The sequence below is a fragment of the Ptychodera flava genome, chromosome 20 (assembly GCF_041260155.1).
Source record: "Ptychodera flava strain L36383 chromosome 20, AS_Pfla_20210202, whole genome shotgun sequence".
Lineage (NCBI taxonomy): Eukaryota > Metazoa > Hemichordata > Enteropneusta > Ptychoderidae > Ptychodera > Ptychodera flava.
Window position 1 is genome coordinate 10,709,500 of NC_091947.1, and position 21,180 is coordinate 10,730,679.

Consider the following 21,180-nt stretch of genomic DNA (forward strand, 5'->3'; position numbering starts at 1 on the left):
GCCAAATGTTTCAAAAATATTTATCGATTCAGTGCAAAAGTAAACTATCTTTCTCAATTGAAATAAAAATTCGGTCTCATTAGGAAGGAAATAAGTAAGAAAAGTATAATTAAAAAACAAAAGACAGAAATGTCATTTAATACTTCATTTTCACTTGAGAAAAAATCTTTTAAGCGTAATTAGGAAATAAACAATTTTCAACGATTTGAAAAAGTCATACATCCATACTTATCGACATACATACACGTATAATAGTTCGCGTAAAAGGTGCAATTAGTGCTGATTTTACAAAAAAAAAAAAGAAAAATATGTTATACAGTGGTACGTCCATAAAATTCACAAGAAAATCACTAAAAATCACTACTACCACTCGGAAAAAATAGTACAAAAAATAAAAACGTGAACCACATACAGAAAATAATTATAAAAGAATCAGACAAAAAAGCCATGCATACATAAAATTATTTATGTACTTAAGAAAATTAAAAAGCACTAGTCTAATAATAAACGTGTTATAGATAATCAAAAATATAATATGAATCACCAGCCGCTTTGACAGTAAAGAGAGAAAATCGGTGAAAAAATTCGGCATTGATGGCTCTAAACAAAAGTGGATCTCATCTACAATAAAATAAAATAAAATTTAAAAGAAAACGAAAAAAATAAAAAAAATGCCATGAACAGAGATACAAAAAACGCATGGGCCTCTGGAAAGAAAAAACAAAGGACTCGCCACAGCCAAAAAAAAAAAAAAGAAAAAAAACGAAAAAAAAAAACGAGCACTCGCCACAGAAAAAAAAACCAACAAGCCCGAAATTACAATTATTTTATTCAAAAAACTCATGGTTCACGTTTCCTTCGATCAATGAATCCCCAACAGCGGGGAATCCGATCACCACATACTCCAATGTTTGACGAAATATTAATTGAGCAGTTCAGTGATAACGTGACATCTTGAAACCTAGCTCTGTTTGGCTGGGCCCTGCTCTACTTGAAACCATACTTGATGAAATGAAGTGGGCAATATCACCTAAAGAACGTCCAAGTTAACAGTGAATAGTTCCAGAGAGTCAAGTTAACTGAGCCAATTTCAGGCAGTCCACAGGTCAGATCACGAGCGAGACATACAAGCCATGACCCTTCATAGCAACATTGCGAACGCGGTATGGCAGGGAGCTCACTGCAGGTCTTCCACCGAGCCGCACTGTCATCGCCTTTTGGCCTACATGATTTCTATACAGTTTTATACCTGTGGTTCGATACATCGGGTTCAAATACCATGATAATAAACCACCTCGTTGTTTGCTAATTCCTCGTCTATCCTCAAAGATCACCCAAATCATGATAAAATGAATAGTTTTGAAGAAATCTGCCGCGTGTTGAGAGAACGTCCATCATTTTCCGTGTTCGACAAGACGAGCGACGCAACTGTAAAAGCCTTACGACTACGAGTATGGCGAGAGTGTCCGGCCTTCGCAACGCCAGACACTCTCACTATACTCGCAGGGCTAGACCGGCACGGACACGACATGTCGATCCCCATTGGAGAAATCTTTATATCCACACAGTCCAATATATAGCTGCAATAATTGTAGCCCTTGGTTGGTGGGGATTGGGCTTCTGTCGTGCGGCTCGCGCCTTGCCCCAACCAGGGCTACAATTTCTCCCAATACCTGCTCGTGTAAAAGCTGCAGTGCGGATCTACACTGCATGGTCCAGGCACACACGGGGCCGCATTATCAGAGAATCTCCCCTTACCGTGTGCAAATTTCACCATAATCCTGCTCCCAGATAATGTTAGAGCCCTTGTAACTCCTATCGATGGTCAACTTTACTCCTTGCGGCTGAAAAATGACAGTTTAATGACTCAGGCGCGAAGTCAATTCGAACCTGACCGCCGTCGTTGAACTCTGTACCCAGCCGACTTGTACCATTACATTTTAGGGGTGGCCGACAGGTGTGAGGGAGCTGAATGAGCATGCTTACGGGTAGCCCAACGAGCCCTACACTGCCTCCGGAGCCAAAGCCGGACACTCTTGCCATACTCGTAGGACTAGCTTATGGGAGTGAAAGGATGGGTAATTTTCATGACAATATGTAACTCTTGGTGAATAAAGAGAGATACTTTTGCCGAAGTTCAACTACGCATTTTAATTAGTTGAATAAATCCTCTGCTGTATCTTCCCAACTTTCTCAAATAGGCCGGGTTGTATGAGGATTTCTTTACATCATTTTCACGTCTGTGCTTTTTCATGGATACATCTTTCTCTTTGTAACAAATTCCTTGTAATCAGCATGTTTTACATACCTGCTTTGATATCGAGCTCAACAGTTTTTGAATAAATCTAATAAGATTTGAAGCACCGCAACGAAGACTTGTCCCTTTATTATTATTATTATTATTATTAGTTGTAGTAGTAGTAGTAGTAGTAGTAGTAGTAGTAGTAGTAGTAGTAGTAGTAGTAGTAGTAGTCACAGTAGTAGTAGTATCTAAGCTTCCCATTTTTACACAAAGTTGAGAATGTTCCAGACTAATTAAACTCATGTCATGATGAGTGTGGAGGGAAAATGACATACATAACATGATCAAAAACAGAAGTGGACCAAAAATGGACTCCTGAGATACACCACACCAATCGACAAAACATGAGCGTGTACACCTAAAACTAACATTGACTTCTTCCTGTAAGGTATGATCGAAACCACTTCAGTGACAAATCAGAAACCTGTACACAGAAAGTTCGCTCAGCAAAATGTTATGATCAACGATGAAAAAATCTTCACGTAAATCTTCATCCATATTCTGTAAAAGTATAGACCCTGGTCAGTTAACTTGACTAAAGCAATGTGACAAGAGTGATGTTAACGTTGTCTGATGATTGTGAGTTGTGACAAAAAGATTAAATGCATAAAACTGTAAAAACTAATATAAAATGTTTTTCTAGTATTTTAGGTAGAAGAACTGGTAGGAGGGAAATAGGCCTATAGTTGTTGACATCACTCTTAGAGCCTCCCTTATGAATCGGAACTATTTCAGCACATTTGAAACAGTCGGAAATTGTACCACTATAAGCTTCAAGATTAAAAAGAGTTGCGAATATATGTCAGACATTTCACCACTTTACAGCTCTGGCCAAGCGCTAGTCTGGCTCGAACTTCGCTACTAGATGATACTAGAGTTTGTTAATTAGGCGGGTAAATATCCGATATATATCGAAGATTTTATAGCCTTAGAGATCTATATCGTATAGTATAGTAGCCGTAAATATCGATTGGATATCTTATAATTATATTGCGGTGTCCTCTTGTTGTCAGAGCATCTGTATAAAATGACAAAGACCAGACGACAGACTTTGCATGGCGTGAATATCTCTTTCACTTCTTCAGAAATAAAGATGGCAAGTTCTTCAATGGTCACTGGTCTCTCTTTGCTTTCAGCGATAGTTGTATTCTTGCAGTAATAATGAAAAGGAGCAAACGGTCCTATGACCTTTTTACAATCCTTCGAAAAGATAACGTTAAAATAACAACTACTGCCACTAGCGCGCTACTGCTAATGCCACCGTTTTCATTAGTCCCTCACACCTGTCGGCCACCCCTAAAATGTAATGGTACAAGTCGGCTGGGTACAGAGTTCAACGACGGCGGTCAGGTTCGAATTGACTTTGCGCCTGAGTCATTAAACTGTCATTTTTCAGCCGCAAGGAGTAAAGTTGACCATCGATAGGAGTTACAAGGGCTCTAACATTATCTGGGAGCAGGATTATGGTGAAATTTGCACACGGTAAGGGGAGATTCTCTGATAATGCGGCCCCGTGTGTGCCTGGACCATGCAGTGTAGATCCGCACTGCAGCTTTTACACGAGCAGGTATTGGGAGAAATTGTAGCCCTGGTTGGGGCAAGGCGCGAGCCGCACGACAGAAGCCCAATCCCCACCAACCAAGGGCTACAATTATTGCAGCTATCCAATATATGGAGCTACGATATTTGTGCCGTAGCCACAGTCGTTTGGAGAGCTATTCAGCGCTGGGACTAGTCGGCTACATGGACGATCTGCCGACTATTCGCCCCAAAGACGAGTGTGCAGAAGCGAGGGGGTATTTCTCGCTTCTGCACACTCGTCTATGGGGCGAATAGTCCCAGCGCTGAATAGCTCTCCAAACGACTGTGGCCGTAGCCTATACATAGCTCTGGGTGGCAGGGCAGGGCTGTGAGTTACCGGCGTTATACGGCCTGGCCGTATAACGCCGGTGTTATACGGCCTGGCCGTATCCGGTAACTCACAGCCCGGCCCTGCCACCCAGAGCTACAGTATACAGAGAAATAGCGGCTGCTTGATCAGTGTTTGTCAAGTCGGGCGAGTTCGCGTTCTACATGTAGGCCCTACTAGTGAAAACTAAACGTTGCCTCGAATTTAAACGGAGTGTTTCAGCCCGAGTATTTTTGTCTTTGCCACACTCCGTTCAGAGGCTAAACCCACGGGATACGTGTGTGGTTCGATACATAGCGGCCGCAGCTAGCTCGGCTGTGTGTTACCGGCGTTATACGGGAGGCCGTGTCACGCCGGTAACACACAGCCCTGCCATGCAGAACCGGGGAGCGCTGCCCGCTGCGTGGTACCATGGATGTAAACATCCATGGTGGTATGCAATTTTACTATGCATACCCACACGGCGGCCGCTGTGTATCGAACCACACGTAACCGTGGGCTAGCGGCAAGCCATCGTTTTGTTGGGGTTTGGGCACAGACTGTCTATGGTTTGGGAGAGGCGGCCCTACACTTTACAGCGAGGGGATCGCCTACTCTACTAGCGACGGGACCGCCGGCCGCTGGCTTACCACCTCGAGTGGACATTGGAGCGAGGGGACCGCTGGCAGCCGACGAACCACCACGAGTGTTTTGTCCACTTTTAACCAAAACTGGTAACTGTTTAATATAGAATGGGACGTGTCGGTAACTTGGACGTCCATGAGATGATATTGAAGACTAGAAGCTGAGAGTTATCGCTGAAATACCCCAAATATCTTGTCCAACATCCGAGTGTGATGATCCATAACCCTCTGGCATTAAACTGTAACAATCATGACGTTGATAATTATTCAATTTTCATGTTGGGCTTTTTCTGCGGGGTATCCCACTCTGTTTTCTTTTCTCGAACGGGCCTCTTTTTTTTTCTACTGAGGGTTTTTTTTTTTTTTTTTTTTTTTTTGGTAACCTCGTTTTTTTTTTTTGTAACCTCGCTTTGGTTTTTTTCCCAAGCTGACCTCGTTTTGGTTTCTTTACAGCCTCAACGCCGGCGCGATCTCGGTCGACTTTTCAATTGTGATTCTCTTTCTTTTTTAATCAGACCTGATGGTGGTTCGTTTTGTTTTTTGGTAGTAGTGCAAGTACTATTTGTGGTTTTGTTTTTAATCATTTCAATATTTTGTGTGTGTGTGCTTGATTTTTTTTCTTTTTTTCCCTTATAATCAGCATTCATTGCACCTTTATATCAAATACACGTGTATGTGTACGTCAATAAGTATGGGAGTGTGGTATTTCCAAATTTTTGAAAAGTTTATCTTCTCATTACGGTTTAAAGAGTATTTTACAATTGAGCATTACATAACATTCTGCCCTTTTTTGCAATAATACTTTTCTCGTTTATTTTCTTCCGTAATTCCATCGAATTTTTATTTCAATCAAGAAAGACGGTTGCACGTCATCTTTATCTGTACAGACACATTCAAATATTTAATGACACGTATTTTCAAATGAATGCTATTTTTATGAAAAGGTACATTAATAAAATGCGATGATATGGACGAAAGAACTTTTTTCTTTATTATTCATACACGTTTAAGACTTTTTTTAGAAAGAAAATTTGACAGTTTATTTTTACTCTATGACGATAAATATTTTTGAAACATTTGGCGCGCCGTACTATAACGTCCAAAATAGTGAAATTCTCTTCAAACGAAAAAAAAAGTTGAAAATAGGTATATCATCAGGCACCAAAATACACTAGAATGCTATGCCTGGGGTCGAAAACGATAATAAATTCAAAAAATTAAGATCGCGCCATTGAAAGCAGACAGGACAATCGATCATGTAACAGACTTGTCTTCGACAATTTTCAGCCATGCACACCAAAATGTAGGTCGCCTCATTCAGCAGAGGTACCTCGTACTGTGTTGGCGTACTTAATTTATTGAAGGTCAAAGTCGGCAAATAAAACACAAACACACACACTGAAACTATTCACCTGACCAAATAAAGCACGTCTCTGTATTTACTGCACCTATGATATGAGCTGCCAGGGGACCTATCCATCAGCAATGGTGACAATGACAAGCAGTTAACATCGCTCGAACAGTGAAAAGAGATGAAATATACACTTAATCAATGACGGCATTTAGAATTTGTCCTGTCTCGGAAAGTCTATGCATGGACCCGTTCCGTTTACTGTTTAGGCGTTGTAAATAAGAGTGACCCTTGTTTAAGCATTGACGATCGTTATGATCTGTGTTGTGATGGTCTCTAGACGACATCTGCGTATGGAAGGTCTAAACGTTGGGATTGCCTTCAACTTTTACAGGCTTCGTGACATTGTCTACTTGGTTCGCGGGTTGACATAACTTTGAACGATTGAGTACTTACTAGACTGAGACGGAGCTTGCCCGTCATATCTACGTCAAGGTTTGGGGATTACGATTTCAATTTAGGCAAAAAAAAAAAATAAAAAAATAAAAAAAATAAGTGCTGTTCCGATAACATGGTTTTCAAAAATAGGGTAGGTAGGTCGGCAGGAATTTTATTTTCCGAAATATTTTTATTTTTAAATATGCATTTTTAGGGGTTCAGGATGGTCAAACACTGGCAACAACATTTCCAGAATAAAAACCCATAAAAGACATCCTCGTTCAAGCAAAAATCAAATGCCAAGTAACGAACGCGTGATTTTGCGGTTTTTTCCTTTCTTTTTTTTTTTACTTCCGTGTTTACGTAGCTCTAAAAAGTTTAGTGTCGGCAGTTAAAAAATAGAACAGTTCAGCCTTAGAGTTTTGGAATGTGTTTTAGGTTGTGCACTTGCGTCTTCGCCAAAGCATGTCATTGCCAAGGAAACGACAATGATACACTTTCTCCACCGACTTGTAAGGACCAGTTTGCAAAGCCCGTGAACGCCGTCTCAAAACATTCTTGTATCGTCAGTATCGTCATAGCTTTGCCTTTTGCGTCACTGGTCGTCGTAAAAGGTTATTGAAAATTTCTCAAGGCCAACTATCGACAAAGAATCTGTTGCCGACGTATGACATTTAGCGGTAAAAGAAAACACAAGGACAACAAATTGAAAAAAGCAGTGTTTTACACTTGGTTAAAAACCTGCAGACATAGATTTGATGCAAGAAAAAGTGAAAAAAGCACAAAAACCCGGAAGAATAAGATAATGCTAAAAGTTGAGAACAGTTCAGCAATGAAAGTCATTTAGCCTGACATTATTGTTATGATATCAATCTGACGTTGGATAAGGGCTGTGGGTATTTCAAAATTCAAGCTAAATTCTAACTTCCACATACATAAGATTCCCCATGACGGCCCTTATCCAACGTCAGATTGATATCATAACATTATCGTTCTGGAAAAAACAAAAACAAAACATAAACAAAGGCATGACGGTATGATGGATGACTTGCACTTTATATAATTATTCTTTTCACAAAACTTTGAAGAATCTCCACCAAACCCAACCACATGTGGTTGCATGTTAAATATAAACACGCTGTTAGCTCACGATATGAGAGATTCTGAACAGTGCTGTGTGCTTGGTCTCTGCTGATGTATTTCTTTTACTCCGTAATTCTAGAAATATGACGTATTTCGCAGTTGTGGAAATAAACGTCGCGTCACATGGACAGCAGTTGTAAACACAGCCGCTGTGACCTTACCTTGAACCCATGCAGCAGAAATGGCAACCATGCAAAATCCACGTCATGTTTTAGACAATTTATTAATTCACTTTTATATTATTGTAAACTTGGTCGCCATGGTCCACCCATTAGTCGCCCATTTTGTGTTTTAAGCTCTTCCAACATTTCACAATTAAACACATTTTATTAGGACCATATACAATCATTTCAGTCATCAAGTAAAAATATACTGTATTGTTATTATGAAGTGTTTTTCTTGTTACAAGAGCTCGCGCTAAAGATGTCCTATGCAAAAGCAAAGCAGTACTGTAATATAATATATATATATATATATATATATATATATATATATATATATATGTGTGTGTGTGTGTGTGTGTGTGTGTTTGTGTGTATACATATAACACAAATCACTTCCTCTCTCTCTCTCTCTCTCTCTCTCTCTCTCTCTCTCTCTCTCTCTCTCTCTCTCTCTCTCTCTCTCATATGCCTCGCCCGTCAAGGTTTTGCTTCCCCCTCCTCTAGCCCAAGAATGTTAGAAATAAACGGTAGTGGTAAGCGTAACGCCCTTCATTCCTTCAATAATCATAAACTTGTAAGAACTGAAATTTACTACTCCAAAGATCTTTACATGGCCAATGTTTTCAGAATTAGAGATATTTTCATTTTCCATTTTGTGCATGTAGATGCGCTACTGAAATAAAAAAGAAAAATGCCGAGCAGATATAATGGACATAATTGCGGTACATTAAATGTTGACGATTTAGCCTGATTTGAGGTCAGTTCCTGCTTTATAAGTGTCTTTAAAATCGACGACTCGGTTCTCAGGAAATGGCGTGGCATGTTGTCCTTTTCAATTTACAAAGAACCAATCGTCGGGGTTTCACTGCCATTTTCTAGATGATTACTCCAACCTATTTTGTTTTCAAGGGCACTGAAAAAATCCTCGCATTGTCTTGATCACGCTTTACGTTTTCACCAAGCTCGGTTCAGATAGGTTGGTGCATTGTCGGCCATATCCTAAACATCGTTGCCAATTTGTTGCAGAGGCGGGGTTGCAAACCAGGGATTCGACGAGCCGCGGGGTGACGTATTCCTGACCGAGGAATGAACTTTTCAGACTTATGTTTATTTAATATCGGGTGTGAGAGTACTTACCCGCTCCACGGAATCGAAGTGGATATACTTCGTTTGGTTTCAATCAAGCCTGACGTAGTGAAAATCTGTTCGTCATTTCTCTTCTCACAGATTGTTTTCTGACTTAGTAGTTGGAGTCACGGGACTTGAAGAAGATGCAGTCTATAGTGGTTAACAGCCTGTTACTGCCGTTGCTACCGCTGATGTTACCGTGTGTTCTGATCCTGCTGGCACTAAAACTATGGAACATCTACATCGAGAATACACGAGATATGAACTGCTCGGCGCCTCTACCTGATGGCAGTATGGGAATACCGTTCATTGGAGAAACTGTGCAGTTTATGTTTCAGGTAAAGAAATCTTTTTTTTCTCTCTGGCTCCAATTCTGGCACAAAACCTGTCGTCGCATGGCGATTTTCCAAGTTTAACCGTTAAAGAAAGTTTCTACCCGGCGAGAATATTTTTTTTCGTATTATTTAGTCTGGAAAATAGTTTCTGCCCTGAGAGAAGATTTCAGATTCGCTTCGCTGGTAAAGGACCAAATACATGGGGATTGAATTCATGTTTTTAACGCAGTAAATATTGTGATTTGCAATGTCACATTACGAGAAATCCGACCTTTACAGCGGAAAGGGCCGAGTTCGTCTGTTTTCCCATGCGACTTGTGTTTTATCTTCGGCGATATATAATATGGGTCAGGTTAAGTAAATAATTTTAACATGTCCTTGGCACACTTTCCCCGCCAACTGAATTCAATGTTGAACCTGACAGTGCCCTTTCGGTGACAGATCATCCTGAATGTCGAGCTGGCCGCGCAGTTCGATCCATAAATAAGCGAAGAACGAACGAATCATCCGACAAAATACTTCAAAATAAATGACAAAACTTTGTAAACTGCATCATCACAGCGTTCCCCTACAGTTTCGAGGGTATGTGATGCGTAACAGGTCAAACCTTCAATTCGAATATATCATGCTTTTTATCTGACTTTTCGTAAGGTCAAGTGCCGAAGGAAAAACAACTTTGACTGCCATCAGAACCTTACTCCCCCTGCCAAATGTCAAAAGCCAATAGTGAAATGTTGAACGTAAAGAAAAATGAAACTTACAAAGGCTTATCAGTGAACTTGTTTTGAGAAACAAACTTTGTTGTTGTGGCGATATCCTGATATTGTGCTTAGTTGTGGCGTTTTATTCGTTGAACAGGAATTTTGTGAGGTAATATTTTACAAATTATTATTGAAATGAATCTAGACTTCCACAGAAGCAAAAAGCATATATTTTCATGGTCGATTATTCATAGCTATGCCGACTTTGCAACATGTTACTCTCCGGGTCCCTCGCTGACACTCGGACAAGTCAAGATTGTCGTCTTTGAGAACCCTGTAATGTACGTATCACGTGACAAGGCACATGATACTTCGATAACAGGATGTTCTTTATCTCCCAGGGCGTTTACTAGGACACCTGTCATGTTGTTTTGCACGGAATGTGAACTGAGCTATGTAGGTCTCACAGTCTTCCCCTGTCTCTGATGTTTTATTTCGCTCAGGGTGAATGACCAGTTTAACGAATAGAAGACCTACCGTGCGAAAAAAACAACTCCCCTACCACCCTCTCCAAACGGAATTTTAGTTTAGTCGGTTATGTCAGTACGTCTGCCTGTTGTTTTCTTGGCGTTTTCGTCACTTCTTCGACCTGTCTGCCTGACTGTCTGTCGTTTCTAACAAATTAAAGATCAGTAGCTGTAACTTTTGATATGTATTTCATTATTGTTATTTTTCATGTCAACAACAGTCTCTTCTTCTACTGTCAAAAACGATGTTGAGATACACTGTATTGCACCTCAGCAGACCTTTATTGTGTAGGCTGCTCTGAATTGCATTAAATATAGGAAAAAGCAGTGCATTTTACACCTGTAGACGCTTTGTTTGTAAGTTAGATAGTGTTTCAACATGCTGTAGGGAGTAGAATAAGAAATTGGAATTGATATGCAAAACAGTAATAATGAAAAAAATATCAAAAGTTACAAAGACTGGCCTTTTAAACTGTAACTGTACACGGTCATACAATGTTTTTGGTTATTCTTGGACAGATGGTTGTTCTAAGTTTGACTTTCATAAAGGAAGCTTGTAAAGCTAATCTCTGTTTTACTGATCTATTCATGCCCTAAACAGGGAGTCGATTTTTACCGCAAGAAGTTCCAGAAACACGGTCCTATTTTCAAGACACACATCATAGGCAAGCCCACCATCCGTGTTATCGGCACAGAGAACGTGAGACGAATTCTGCAGGGGGATGGAGACATAGTGGAACAGCTCTACCCGAAGACGATCCGCAGCCTTCTGACCAGCAACTCCGAGTCCATACTCTTCTCCAACGGGCAAGTACACGAGCGACTGCGAAAAGTGACGTCGAAGGTATTCCACATCAGCCGTCTTGCCTCGTATGTGCCGTTCATCCAAAAGTACACAGACGAGGCTGCGACCAGATGGTGCACCGGGGGTAGGGTTTCTGGGCAGGACGAGTGTCGATCGTTGCTGTTTCGAATCGCAGGCAAAGTCATGTGCAACTTTGACTACGACGAGAACGAAACAAGGCATCTGTCAAATGTTTACCAGACAATGGTTGATAATATATTCTCCTTGCCCATTGATCTACCTGGGAGTGGATTTAACAAGGTATGTTTCCAGATCACTCCAGCGCAAGACGCAGGTTTATCAGAAAACGAACAAATAAAAACTAATGTACCTTGAAGTATATTCATTTACACTAGACTTATATGGCAACAAGCTCCAAAAACTTTAAGGAAACTCTCCTTTTGGAGACCCTCATGCATAATACAAATGTACAATATAAACTTCTGTAACTTCAACCTGACTGTTGTTACTACTACCAAACCCTTTAAACGACGGAGATCCATTTTCTGCATTTACAATGTAAAAATTGAGGCCTTGGCAATGAGAATGAATTTTGTAATCTATCACCGTCCATACTGAGCATGTTGCCGCTTAACAAGCTTCGCTTTTTCTGCCGGAAAACAAAAAAAAATTGTCTTGGATGCTTAGTTTGATAAAGTTCAGTCTAAACGATCGTTTTGGGTGGTGCAACCTGTAGGATTCTTTCAGCATGTCAGAAACAGAATGTGACCTTTCTCTGAGCAATAATCTCTGTCTTTTGTAGGCTCTGAAAGCCCGCAACATCTTGCACAGCAAAGTCGAGGCGAATCTTAGGGACAAAAGAGAACATGCGCAGTGTGAAAGTGAGTTCGTTGATGCTCTAAGTTTAATCTCCGATGCCATGGGTGAATGCGGGAAGCCGGTCTCTGCCCAACAGTTGAAAGGGTTCGCCTTGGAGCTACTCTTCGCTGGACACACGACATCGGCCACGGCGGCCACCATGATGTTGCTTTATCTCGCAAAGCACCCTGATGTGCTCGAGAAAGTTCGCCAAGAACTCGAAGAGCACGACTTGGAGAACAACGTCGCGCCCCTGACGCTGGAAGCCGTCACCAAGCTCAAATACGTACACTGCGTCGTCAAGGAGGTTCTTAGAATCTCTCCACCAATCGGCGCCGGATTCAGGAGGGTGATCAAGACGTTCGAACTCGGGGTGAGTGACCAGACTTTCTATCTTTTGTACCCCCGGTTCGTCGCAAAAGTATGGCTAAGCTGAATTTGGCTTAGCTCCAAAATACATCGACTCAACCAGAGCTGAATTAGAAGACTGAGGATTAAGGTAGCATGCACCTCTGAATTTGGAAACTTCAACCTTTCAGTCAGGGAACTTTTCATCGCCTCCTCTGGAAATCAAGAATGAAATCAGGGTTCAAATTTGGAACTAGAGAAAAATAACCCAATGTGTACCGACTCTTGATAGTCAAAATGGTTGCCATCTTTGTTTAAGCTGTATGGGGAAAAATAAAGTTTTCGATTTTCACAAGAATAAGGCTGTAAAAACTTTAGTTAATCCATGAGCTTCAGAACGAGCTCCCCCCCCCCCCAAGTGGTAGGCAAAAAGTTTTGTAACAGTTCGAGAGTCCGAATATCTGTCCCCGAGGCGCATTCCACTTTGTAATGGGTGACAAAACTCAAACAACATTACAAAGGAAAGACCTTTTAGATCTGACAGATAGCCCACATAAGCACCCTATTTCTTTGCTAGATCACACAGTTTCGCCCTTTACAATCGATGTACATTATTGTAGCTAAATAGCGGTAACGAAAGAGTGTCTGAAAAGATGCAATTTTTAGCGTCACCACCGTATGACAGGGTTTTTGTATCTTCCCACGATGCTCCTACTTATGAAATGTCTGCGAAAAAAAGGACAAAACTTGAGAACGAAACAAATTAAAGTATCGAAGAAACGCAAGAAAATACAGTATATTGTCTGTACCACTATCGAGCAACAGTCAGTTGTCATCAAAATAATAGGTCGGCGCACTGTAGCATTAGAACTCTCTGCATTTCTTCGTTATAAGGGTAAAAAAAGATCGACGCTACTTTCCGCTAATCCTACGTCGATGTGATATTGCTCGTTCATGCTGACAGATTTCGAAATAGAAAAGAAAAGATTCTGAACACAAAAAGAGCACAAATTTCCACGAAAGACAACAGACGACAGTGCAAAACATAATGTTTCAACCTACAGTTGCCGCACTTAATGGTGACCGCGAAAGGTCACATTGAGGACATCGTCGGCGCCGAGCTTTTAAGTGGCTGTCGGTGTTGTGGTTGCAGACAAGTTATATATCCTCGTTGTGGTTCAGATGGTCCAATAAATACCAGGCGTCATTGTAGTGGTATGGTAGAGACATTTCAAAGTTTGATGAATTGTCGTTCAAGAAAAGTGCACGCAATTAAAGTCTCTAAAAGCCAACCCTACAACAATTTTCGTTGTCTTTTGCAGCACATTTGAGAAAACTCCATTGTTATTTCAGCGGTGTCATATGAAAAACCGACGTCCAAGCAAATAGTCGCCAGCTACAAATATTCATCAAGAACTCAAGTCCTTGGTGAATTTTACCGAGCGTTATTAAGGCACTGTTATGTTACAACTGCAGACAAATTGCAGGCACTAACTCGGTTTATGACGTTCATAAAGTTGCCGGCATGGTATAAGTTGTTTCTGAAGTCTAACATAGTGCTTGGTGTACCTTGAATGCAATTTATTAACACTGGCGCATTCTATTATCATTTTAGGGGAAGCAAATCCCAGCCGGATGGACCGTGATATTCAGTATTCGTGAAACGCAAAACTTGGCCCCGAATTATTCCAAACCCGAGGAATTTGATCCGGAGCGTTTTATGCCGGACAGACAAGAGGACAAGAAGGGGGACAGATTTTCCTACCTGCCGTTTAGTGGCGGACCTCGAAACTGTATCGGTAAGCAGCTTGCCCTACTGATGTTGAAAATTCTCCTCATACAACTGACGAAGAGCTGTCGTTGGAAACTGGTCGACCCCGAGAATGTAGTTGTCAATCTCCTACCGTCGCCGTACCCAGTGGACGGGCTACCCTTACAGTTTACACGACTCGATTGCAACGCCAACCGACTGGACATCAAAGGCAAGGACAGAAACGGAGACGTTGCTTGTTGACATGAATTCTCAAAGCTTCATTGAAGTATTTTCCTGTACATTTTCTCCCGTTTGTTAAAATCCCGTCTCTTGCTCTATCCCAAATTCAAGTCCATATGCCTAATTGTAGACACAGCCTCTCTACGTAATATCCGATATCAACTGAATTTTGTCCCGGGCCAGAAATTTTTGTCAACAACTATACTCACCACGTGTGCACAACGCGGTTTGTTTACATGGCAACCACTAAGTATTCCACAAAATGTAGATAGGAGAAGAAATACTTCTGCTTTGGAATAAAAGTCACGAAAGTATATTAAAGGTTACAGCTCATCCTTATATATCGAGGGACAATGTTGTGAACGCCATACGCTATACCCAATTTTACTATACAGCCAGTTAGTAGTTTTCTTCGGGAATTCATGATGGCGACAACATCAATTCAAGTTCACTACAGCGTTCATTCTTCACGCATCTAAAATCATGGCAACAACTGTCGCTTGTTATTACATATAATCGCCATATTTGTGAGGCTCTTAGAAAATAAACATACAGAATTCAGATATATATTTCGTATTTTATCGGCATATCTGGTAAAAACAGATGCAAAGCAGATTACATATCTACAGTTTGTGACTCTATTTAACAGCTTTTGAGATTTAAATGTTTTCAGAATATTTACATAACCCACGTCGGACTATGACCGACACATATTCTATTCTCCTATGGAACAGTCATTGTCGTTTTTATATATTTTGTCTAATTTTTAACGTAAGCAGATATGAAGCTTCCGAGTGGAATTAAAATACCTCCATTTTTTCTTTAAATAGCGACCTCATCGCCCACAACTGTACAAATATTTGTTTCGTTTTTGTGAGATTCTGAATGAAATAGTCGACAAAGGACTAAAGAAAGCCGCTTTGACCCATCCTCTATTCTTAAGGGGGAGGGGGCTTTTAAACACACCTGACGAGTACTTGTTGATTATAGTGTATAGCCCGAAGATGAGGATTCTTGTAGACCGAGACATTTTAACCTATAGGGTCATCCGACTTGAAATTTGTCACCCCAAACTTACATATTTTATGTTTGCTTTTAACTTAACTGTCTCGTTTGCAAGTGTACCGTTTTCCAGGATTCCCTAAATCATTCATTATGGAAATGGTCTTCCAATACTGTAGAACATTCCATCAAGGATAATGCATCTTAGTTTTCGTTTGTATCAAGAGAGTTCACGTGACCATCCTGTCCTGTATTCAAAATATTGCAACAACGTACCAGATGACTGAAGGATACAATGTATAAGAAGTCCCGGGGATTTTACATAAAACTCCTGGCTACAGCTTTATGCTTGTAACCGATGGGGGCTTTGTCACTTTAAACAACTTCCCTCCCGACTCCAGCTTCGAGTTTTAATGACATATTACGAACAGCATTTATTTTTAATTGTGCTTATTTAATTTTCTTCCTTTTCACCAACTATTTTTGAATGTACATTTAAAACTTTTTGATGCATATTAAAGAGGTGAAGCGAATAATTTATTACGGGTAATTTGTTCTGGTACTTGACACTGTCTACCCTGCTATTATTCATATTTGTCTTCTAACAGTTGCCATAATATAACACGGCGTAATCAGCATTCGCTTTCAAAACAGTAAGCGGTTAAGGATACTTTTCATTCACTGTAGCTCTGTCATACAAGAAGGAGAGCGTAGACGAGCTTTCGGCCGACGACGACATCACAGCTTGGGGTTTAATCGAGAATTTACCGACTGCCGTTTATTGTACGAATAAAGTACGGCTGTAGCGTTGTGAGGTAAAATGCGCGCTTCGTCTGAAAACGTATCACCTATGGTGCCCGCAGCTTCTTGATTCGGTGTCTGCGAAACGTCACTTGTAAGTCTGCTGACGTCAAGAAGTGGCATCTTGTCTCTAACTGTGTTTACTGAAAGCGTTCGACAGCTGCCCTCAGGTAAAGTAGAAATGCAATGATTGAAAAACGCACTGTGCTGAGTGAAATACCATCTTTAATTATAGGTATCACGGTGGTACAAAACAAAGCCACGTCGTCGAGTATAGACACTTGTGTGCCTGCACAACATTCGGCCGACAAATTAAATTTAGAAAACCCGTATTTTCTGGAACTTGATATTCTGCTTCATTAGGATGCCAGTCGCACTGACTCTTAGCAGTTGTGTGCAGAAGTTTACCATGGTGAAGTTCAAGGCCCTGTGCAAGTCATGTTCGAAAGATGACAGCTTTCAGAACGGTGAAGTGAAGCCGATTTCGAAAAAAACCCCAACATTTTAGATTATCTCTGAATGTAATTAAATATCGGGTCAAAAAGACGATATAAATAATTACTCATCCGATTGTCAGTTTAAAATGTTCCGTCTGCCCATATGGAGGTAAACACAAGATATCAATGGTTTGCAAGAGTCCTTCCACTCAAGGTCCTACCTGTCCTGCCCGTATTACGCCCTCTATCGACAGTAACGAGCTTTTTAAATTCTCCCCATTCTCCTGTTCTCATGTAAATTTTTTATGTTCATGATGAAGGTTGTCAATGTTTTCAGGTATCATATTCCTTTTTCAACTCCTGTGATACGCATGATCAATTCTCTGTTTCCTGAAGGAAGAGGGCGCCAGCCAATCAAGTAAAATATCTGGTTTACTTTAATATATTCCGAGAGTCGGGTAGTTTTTGTAACAATTTGAAGTGAGACGTTATAACATGATATAAATATACCGTCATACTGAAAAAAAACCGATCCACAAACTTACACGTACTCGGTTAACCTAGCTTCCGATAATTAACATCAGCTTAGTACAAATGTGGACGCATTAAACACTTCTCATGAAGGGTTCGTATCGTGGTATATGCCTAGATCAGCAAGACAATGGCAAGAGGCTACTTTCCATTTATAGTTCAACGTTAACCAACGGTCTAACCTGTACACACTTTTGCTCACATTAGATGCGGTCAACAACAATTTATCACCTAAGCGACGTCGTTTACGCATGCCTTTGGCGTTTGTCCTGTTGAACTCAAGTGCGTAAAGTACAAATCCCATGCGAACGGTATTCATCCTCGGTACCATATATAGGAAAGGGATCATCCAGTAATTATTAGCGGCGGGCCGGGGATCGGGAGGGTCACTATTTAGAAAGCCGTCTTTAGGGCAGGGGGGGGGGATGGTCACATTTTATGCACTTGAATCGGGAAGGGTCCCCTTTTACAGGCGTTAATCTTATGGCATTAAACCCACAGAGCTTGATTTAAACGACAAAATAGGCATGGCACTTTTCAATAAGTACAGGAAGATGGAGAACTAGTAAAGGAACTTTGGAAAAGGGGACGTCACATTTTAGACCCCAGTCTACAACCCCGATAATAAGTTAGGGACTCCCTACGAGTGATTATTTTTTCAATATCTCGACCATTTTGAATGGCGCGCTTTTTGACCTCAGAGTTGCTTGTGTTTTCCAGTGATTGTAAATGCCAGTGGCCCAATGCACACAAAATCGAAAAAAGAATTTCATACTCCAAATGTAAACTTTCGATCTCAAACTAAAAATATTTTAACAGTTACTGGAATTTTCGGTTGTTATACTAAAACTTCCTTCATTACCATGAAGTAATTCTGCTAACGAGGAATGCAACTCAATAACAGAAACACACGATATTTCACACTAGAAGGAAAATTATTTTATTGATAAGAGCAAGAAAGTCAAGGCGCCAATTTTTATGCTTCCAGGAAAAAGACTGCATAGGCGACAGTCGAAAGCCTATTTGAATTCTTCTGAACAGAAAAACGAAAGAACAAATGTGTCGTGTCTTTGCCTGCGTTGTAGTTGACCCACCTGTAACTTTTTTATTCGGTAGCGGGCGCTTTCAAAACGTTTAACCTTTCACGAGGTGACCAGCTGGAAAACACCGTTAGATGCATTTTGTCTCTCGAAAGTATTTTATGAATAACGAGATGGGGAGGGGTAGCAAAACAAAAGTAGTATAAGTTTCATCCGGCAAAGATTAGCAATGGTAAGAAATAAATGAATGTGTACAAATAAATAAATAAATAAATAAATAAATAAATAAATAAATAAATAAATAAATAAATAAATAATTATGTTGAACAGTCTAATAAAATGTCAAATTCAAGTGATGGTCATGGCCATCCGTTGGGTGCATTTACCTGTAAATAAACCTATCCAAACCATGTACCGTAGTTCACTTTACGTCATCACCTACACGCAGCAATATGGTACCGACCGTTTGCTGTTGTTTCTAGTCTCGCGAAACACGCGAGGTACAAAATCGATTGGGCTCGATTTGTTTCGTTGACAATTCATTCACCGATCATGTTTGATATTCCAGCTACTGTGTTTTGGCGGTCTATGACAACTTTTTGTGATCAGTACCACTCATATCTTTTCTATTTTGTATTCGTTTTGTGCAGTGCTTAAGAATATTAATATTTACAGTAACAACCTCTGTAACTTGTAACTTTTTTTTTCAAACTTGAACAACTCTTTGTTTATAATTTTAAACAAATATACTACATAACGGAGTCATCTTAGTTGTTTTCCATGAGCAACATCCAAGAAGAAGAAAAAACAGATTACATATGCATTATATGTTCCTTAACTTCCTTGTTCAAAAATAAAACTTCTCTGTATTTGAACATTCTGTGCTGCTCATCATAGACACTACTCTTTGTCATGCATGTAGCTGATGAACTTAATCTTCTGCTTTACACAAGGTAACGACAAATAGAACACTGGAACTCTGAACTTTTGAATCCTTGAAAAAAACTGGATTCTCTATAAAAGCTCCCGACCCTTCACGCGGGAAACTGTAACAACAACACCGCGAGAAAATTGCTACAAAATTGTAGCTTTGTCCTGATTGGTCTGTAAGTTACTACATGAAATAACCTGATTGGTCCGTTTAACTCCTACGTGATTGGTCCGCTCCAGGGTACGGGTTTTGCATCAAGCTCGACATCTATTCGCAATGAACATGTTGTATACAGAATATATAGAGTCATTAAGTCACGAAAAAGAGTTCAACAACCGAGTTGTCATGACTGAAATACACACCAAAGCTTTCAATCGGAATGGTTGGCAAATTTCCCAGTAAAGACTCTGGGAGTACTTTCTCTTTTTTCCTTTCCACCATAAGTCCGCCGGTTTTCTTTCTGTTCGGAATTAGGCCGGAATAGTGAAGAGTTTCTATGATTTGCAACTAATGAACCAATTCATTTTTTTCATGTGCCAAATACTGTCGTGCCATCTGAAGATTGGCCAGAATTTATGAATTCTTTGTTCATCATGTTATTGGACTTTTTAAAACCTTTTACTTTAAACGTGACGAGCTTTAATGTCCACAATGTCTACAGCAAAAAAAGAAAGAAGAAGAAGAAGAAAGTAAGATAGAAAGAAAGAGGGAAGTAGAGGGGCTTTGTAGCTTTAAACATTAAAAAATTGAGTCTCTTTTTGAAATACCTTTTTACCTTTGAATGTTCATGTCTGAATAAATATCACAAGCGCCACAGAGGGCAACTCATCTGTCGTTGCGTAAGCTGCAAGCTTAGTATGTTTGTTCGATCGTTTCCTGGTTTCAACATACCGCTATTCGGAAAAAATCGGACCGAAAAATTCACTGTTGTTATGGATGCTCGTGTACGAAGCCGATGTACACGAACACGTTTAAAGAAAACCCGGATACGGCGTTCCCGTCTTTGTTTGTGCTCGTTGCCACAAACTTCCCTATCAACGGTGACATTTCCCCTTTTCTTCTCAATAAAGCTACAGAAATCTTGTCATAATCCGCTGACGATAATGAGCTCCGAGCTTCGTGTGCACACATTGCATGAAAAGACAGGCCGATCATCGGTACTCCTTGGGCAAACAAAGCTCAGTTTAGTTTGTCATGATCGTTTATACCGTCACGTCAGCTGGCGGTGTGATGTCATGAGCGCGTGCCTTGCCGTACGAACGCCATACTGAGTGATTTTAATTGCTATCCGGATTGCTAAAACGCTGCCTGTGTCAGTTACGTATTGTCCCTCACGAATGCAACGAGGAATTCACAGGTCATCAGAAATAGAATTGACAGCTCGAAAACGGATATCCGTGACAAGCACATGGCAAACATCACGACAAGGGTGATAGAACGCCGTCGGGAGGCCGCCAAAATCATCCAATTTATCCTTCAGAAAAATGAATTGTCTTTAAGTAATGCAGATATCATGACTTGTATATGTAGCAACAAAGTTTATAATATAAAGATCTATAGATATTATAAATATCGTGTCCATGAGTCCGTGGCATACTACTAAAATAAATGAATGCTTTGGAACTGAGCGAACAATGACAAACTAAGCGATTACATCATGAATCGTATCAAAGTTTAGTAGAGTGTTTTGGTTCAAAGATGCGTCTCTTATCAACGATTCCTTGATATGAGTGATCAGGATTTTGCCAATGGGAGTCGTTAATACCAAAATCAACATTGGATGCGTTGCTCAGCAAGCTGCCGCCCAAGGACT

General features: G+C 40.3%; 1 protein-coding gene across 4 annotated transcripts in view; it reads left to right on the forward strand.

Moving 5' to 3' along the window:
* The window catches only part of LOC139120016 (cytochrome P450 26B1-like), a 33,921-nt gene extending 17,758 nt beyond the window's left edge, over window positions 1-16,163 (forward strand). For 3 of the 4 annotated variants that reach the window (XM_070684016.1, XM_070684017.1, XM_070684015.1), the window contains exons 2-5: window positions 9,158-9,396; window positions 11,223-11,726; window positions 12,229-12,657; window positions 14,248-16,163. In XM_070684016.1, coding sequence (XP_070540117.1) covers window positions 9,202-9,396; window positions 11,223-11,726; window positions 12,229-12,657; window positions 14,248-14,646 — 1,527 coding nt within the window. In that variant the 5' untranslated portion in view covers window positions 9,158-9,201 and the 3' untranslated portion in view covers window positions 14,647-16,163. Of the gene's footprint in view, window positions 1-8,326; window positions 8,464-9,157; window positions 9,397-11,222; window positions 11,727-12,228; window positions 12,658-14,247 lie in introns of those variants that run through there. The other variant, XM_070684019.1, reaches the window with a different exon arrangement.
* The last annotated feature ends 5,017 nt before the right edge of the window (window positions 16,164-21,180 follow it).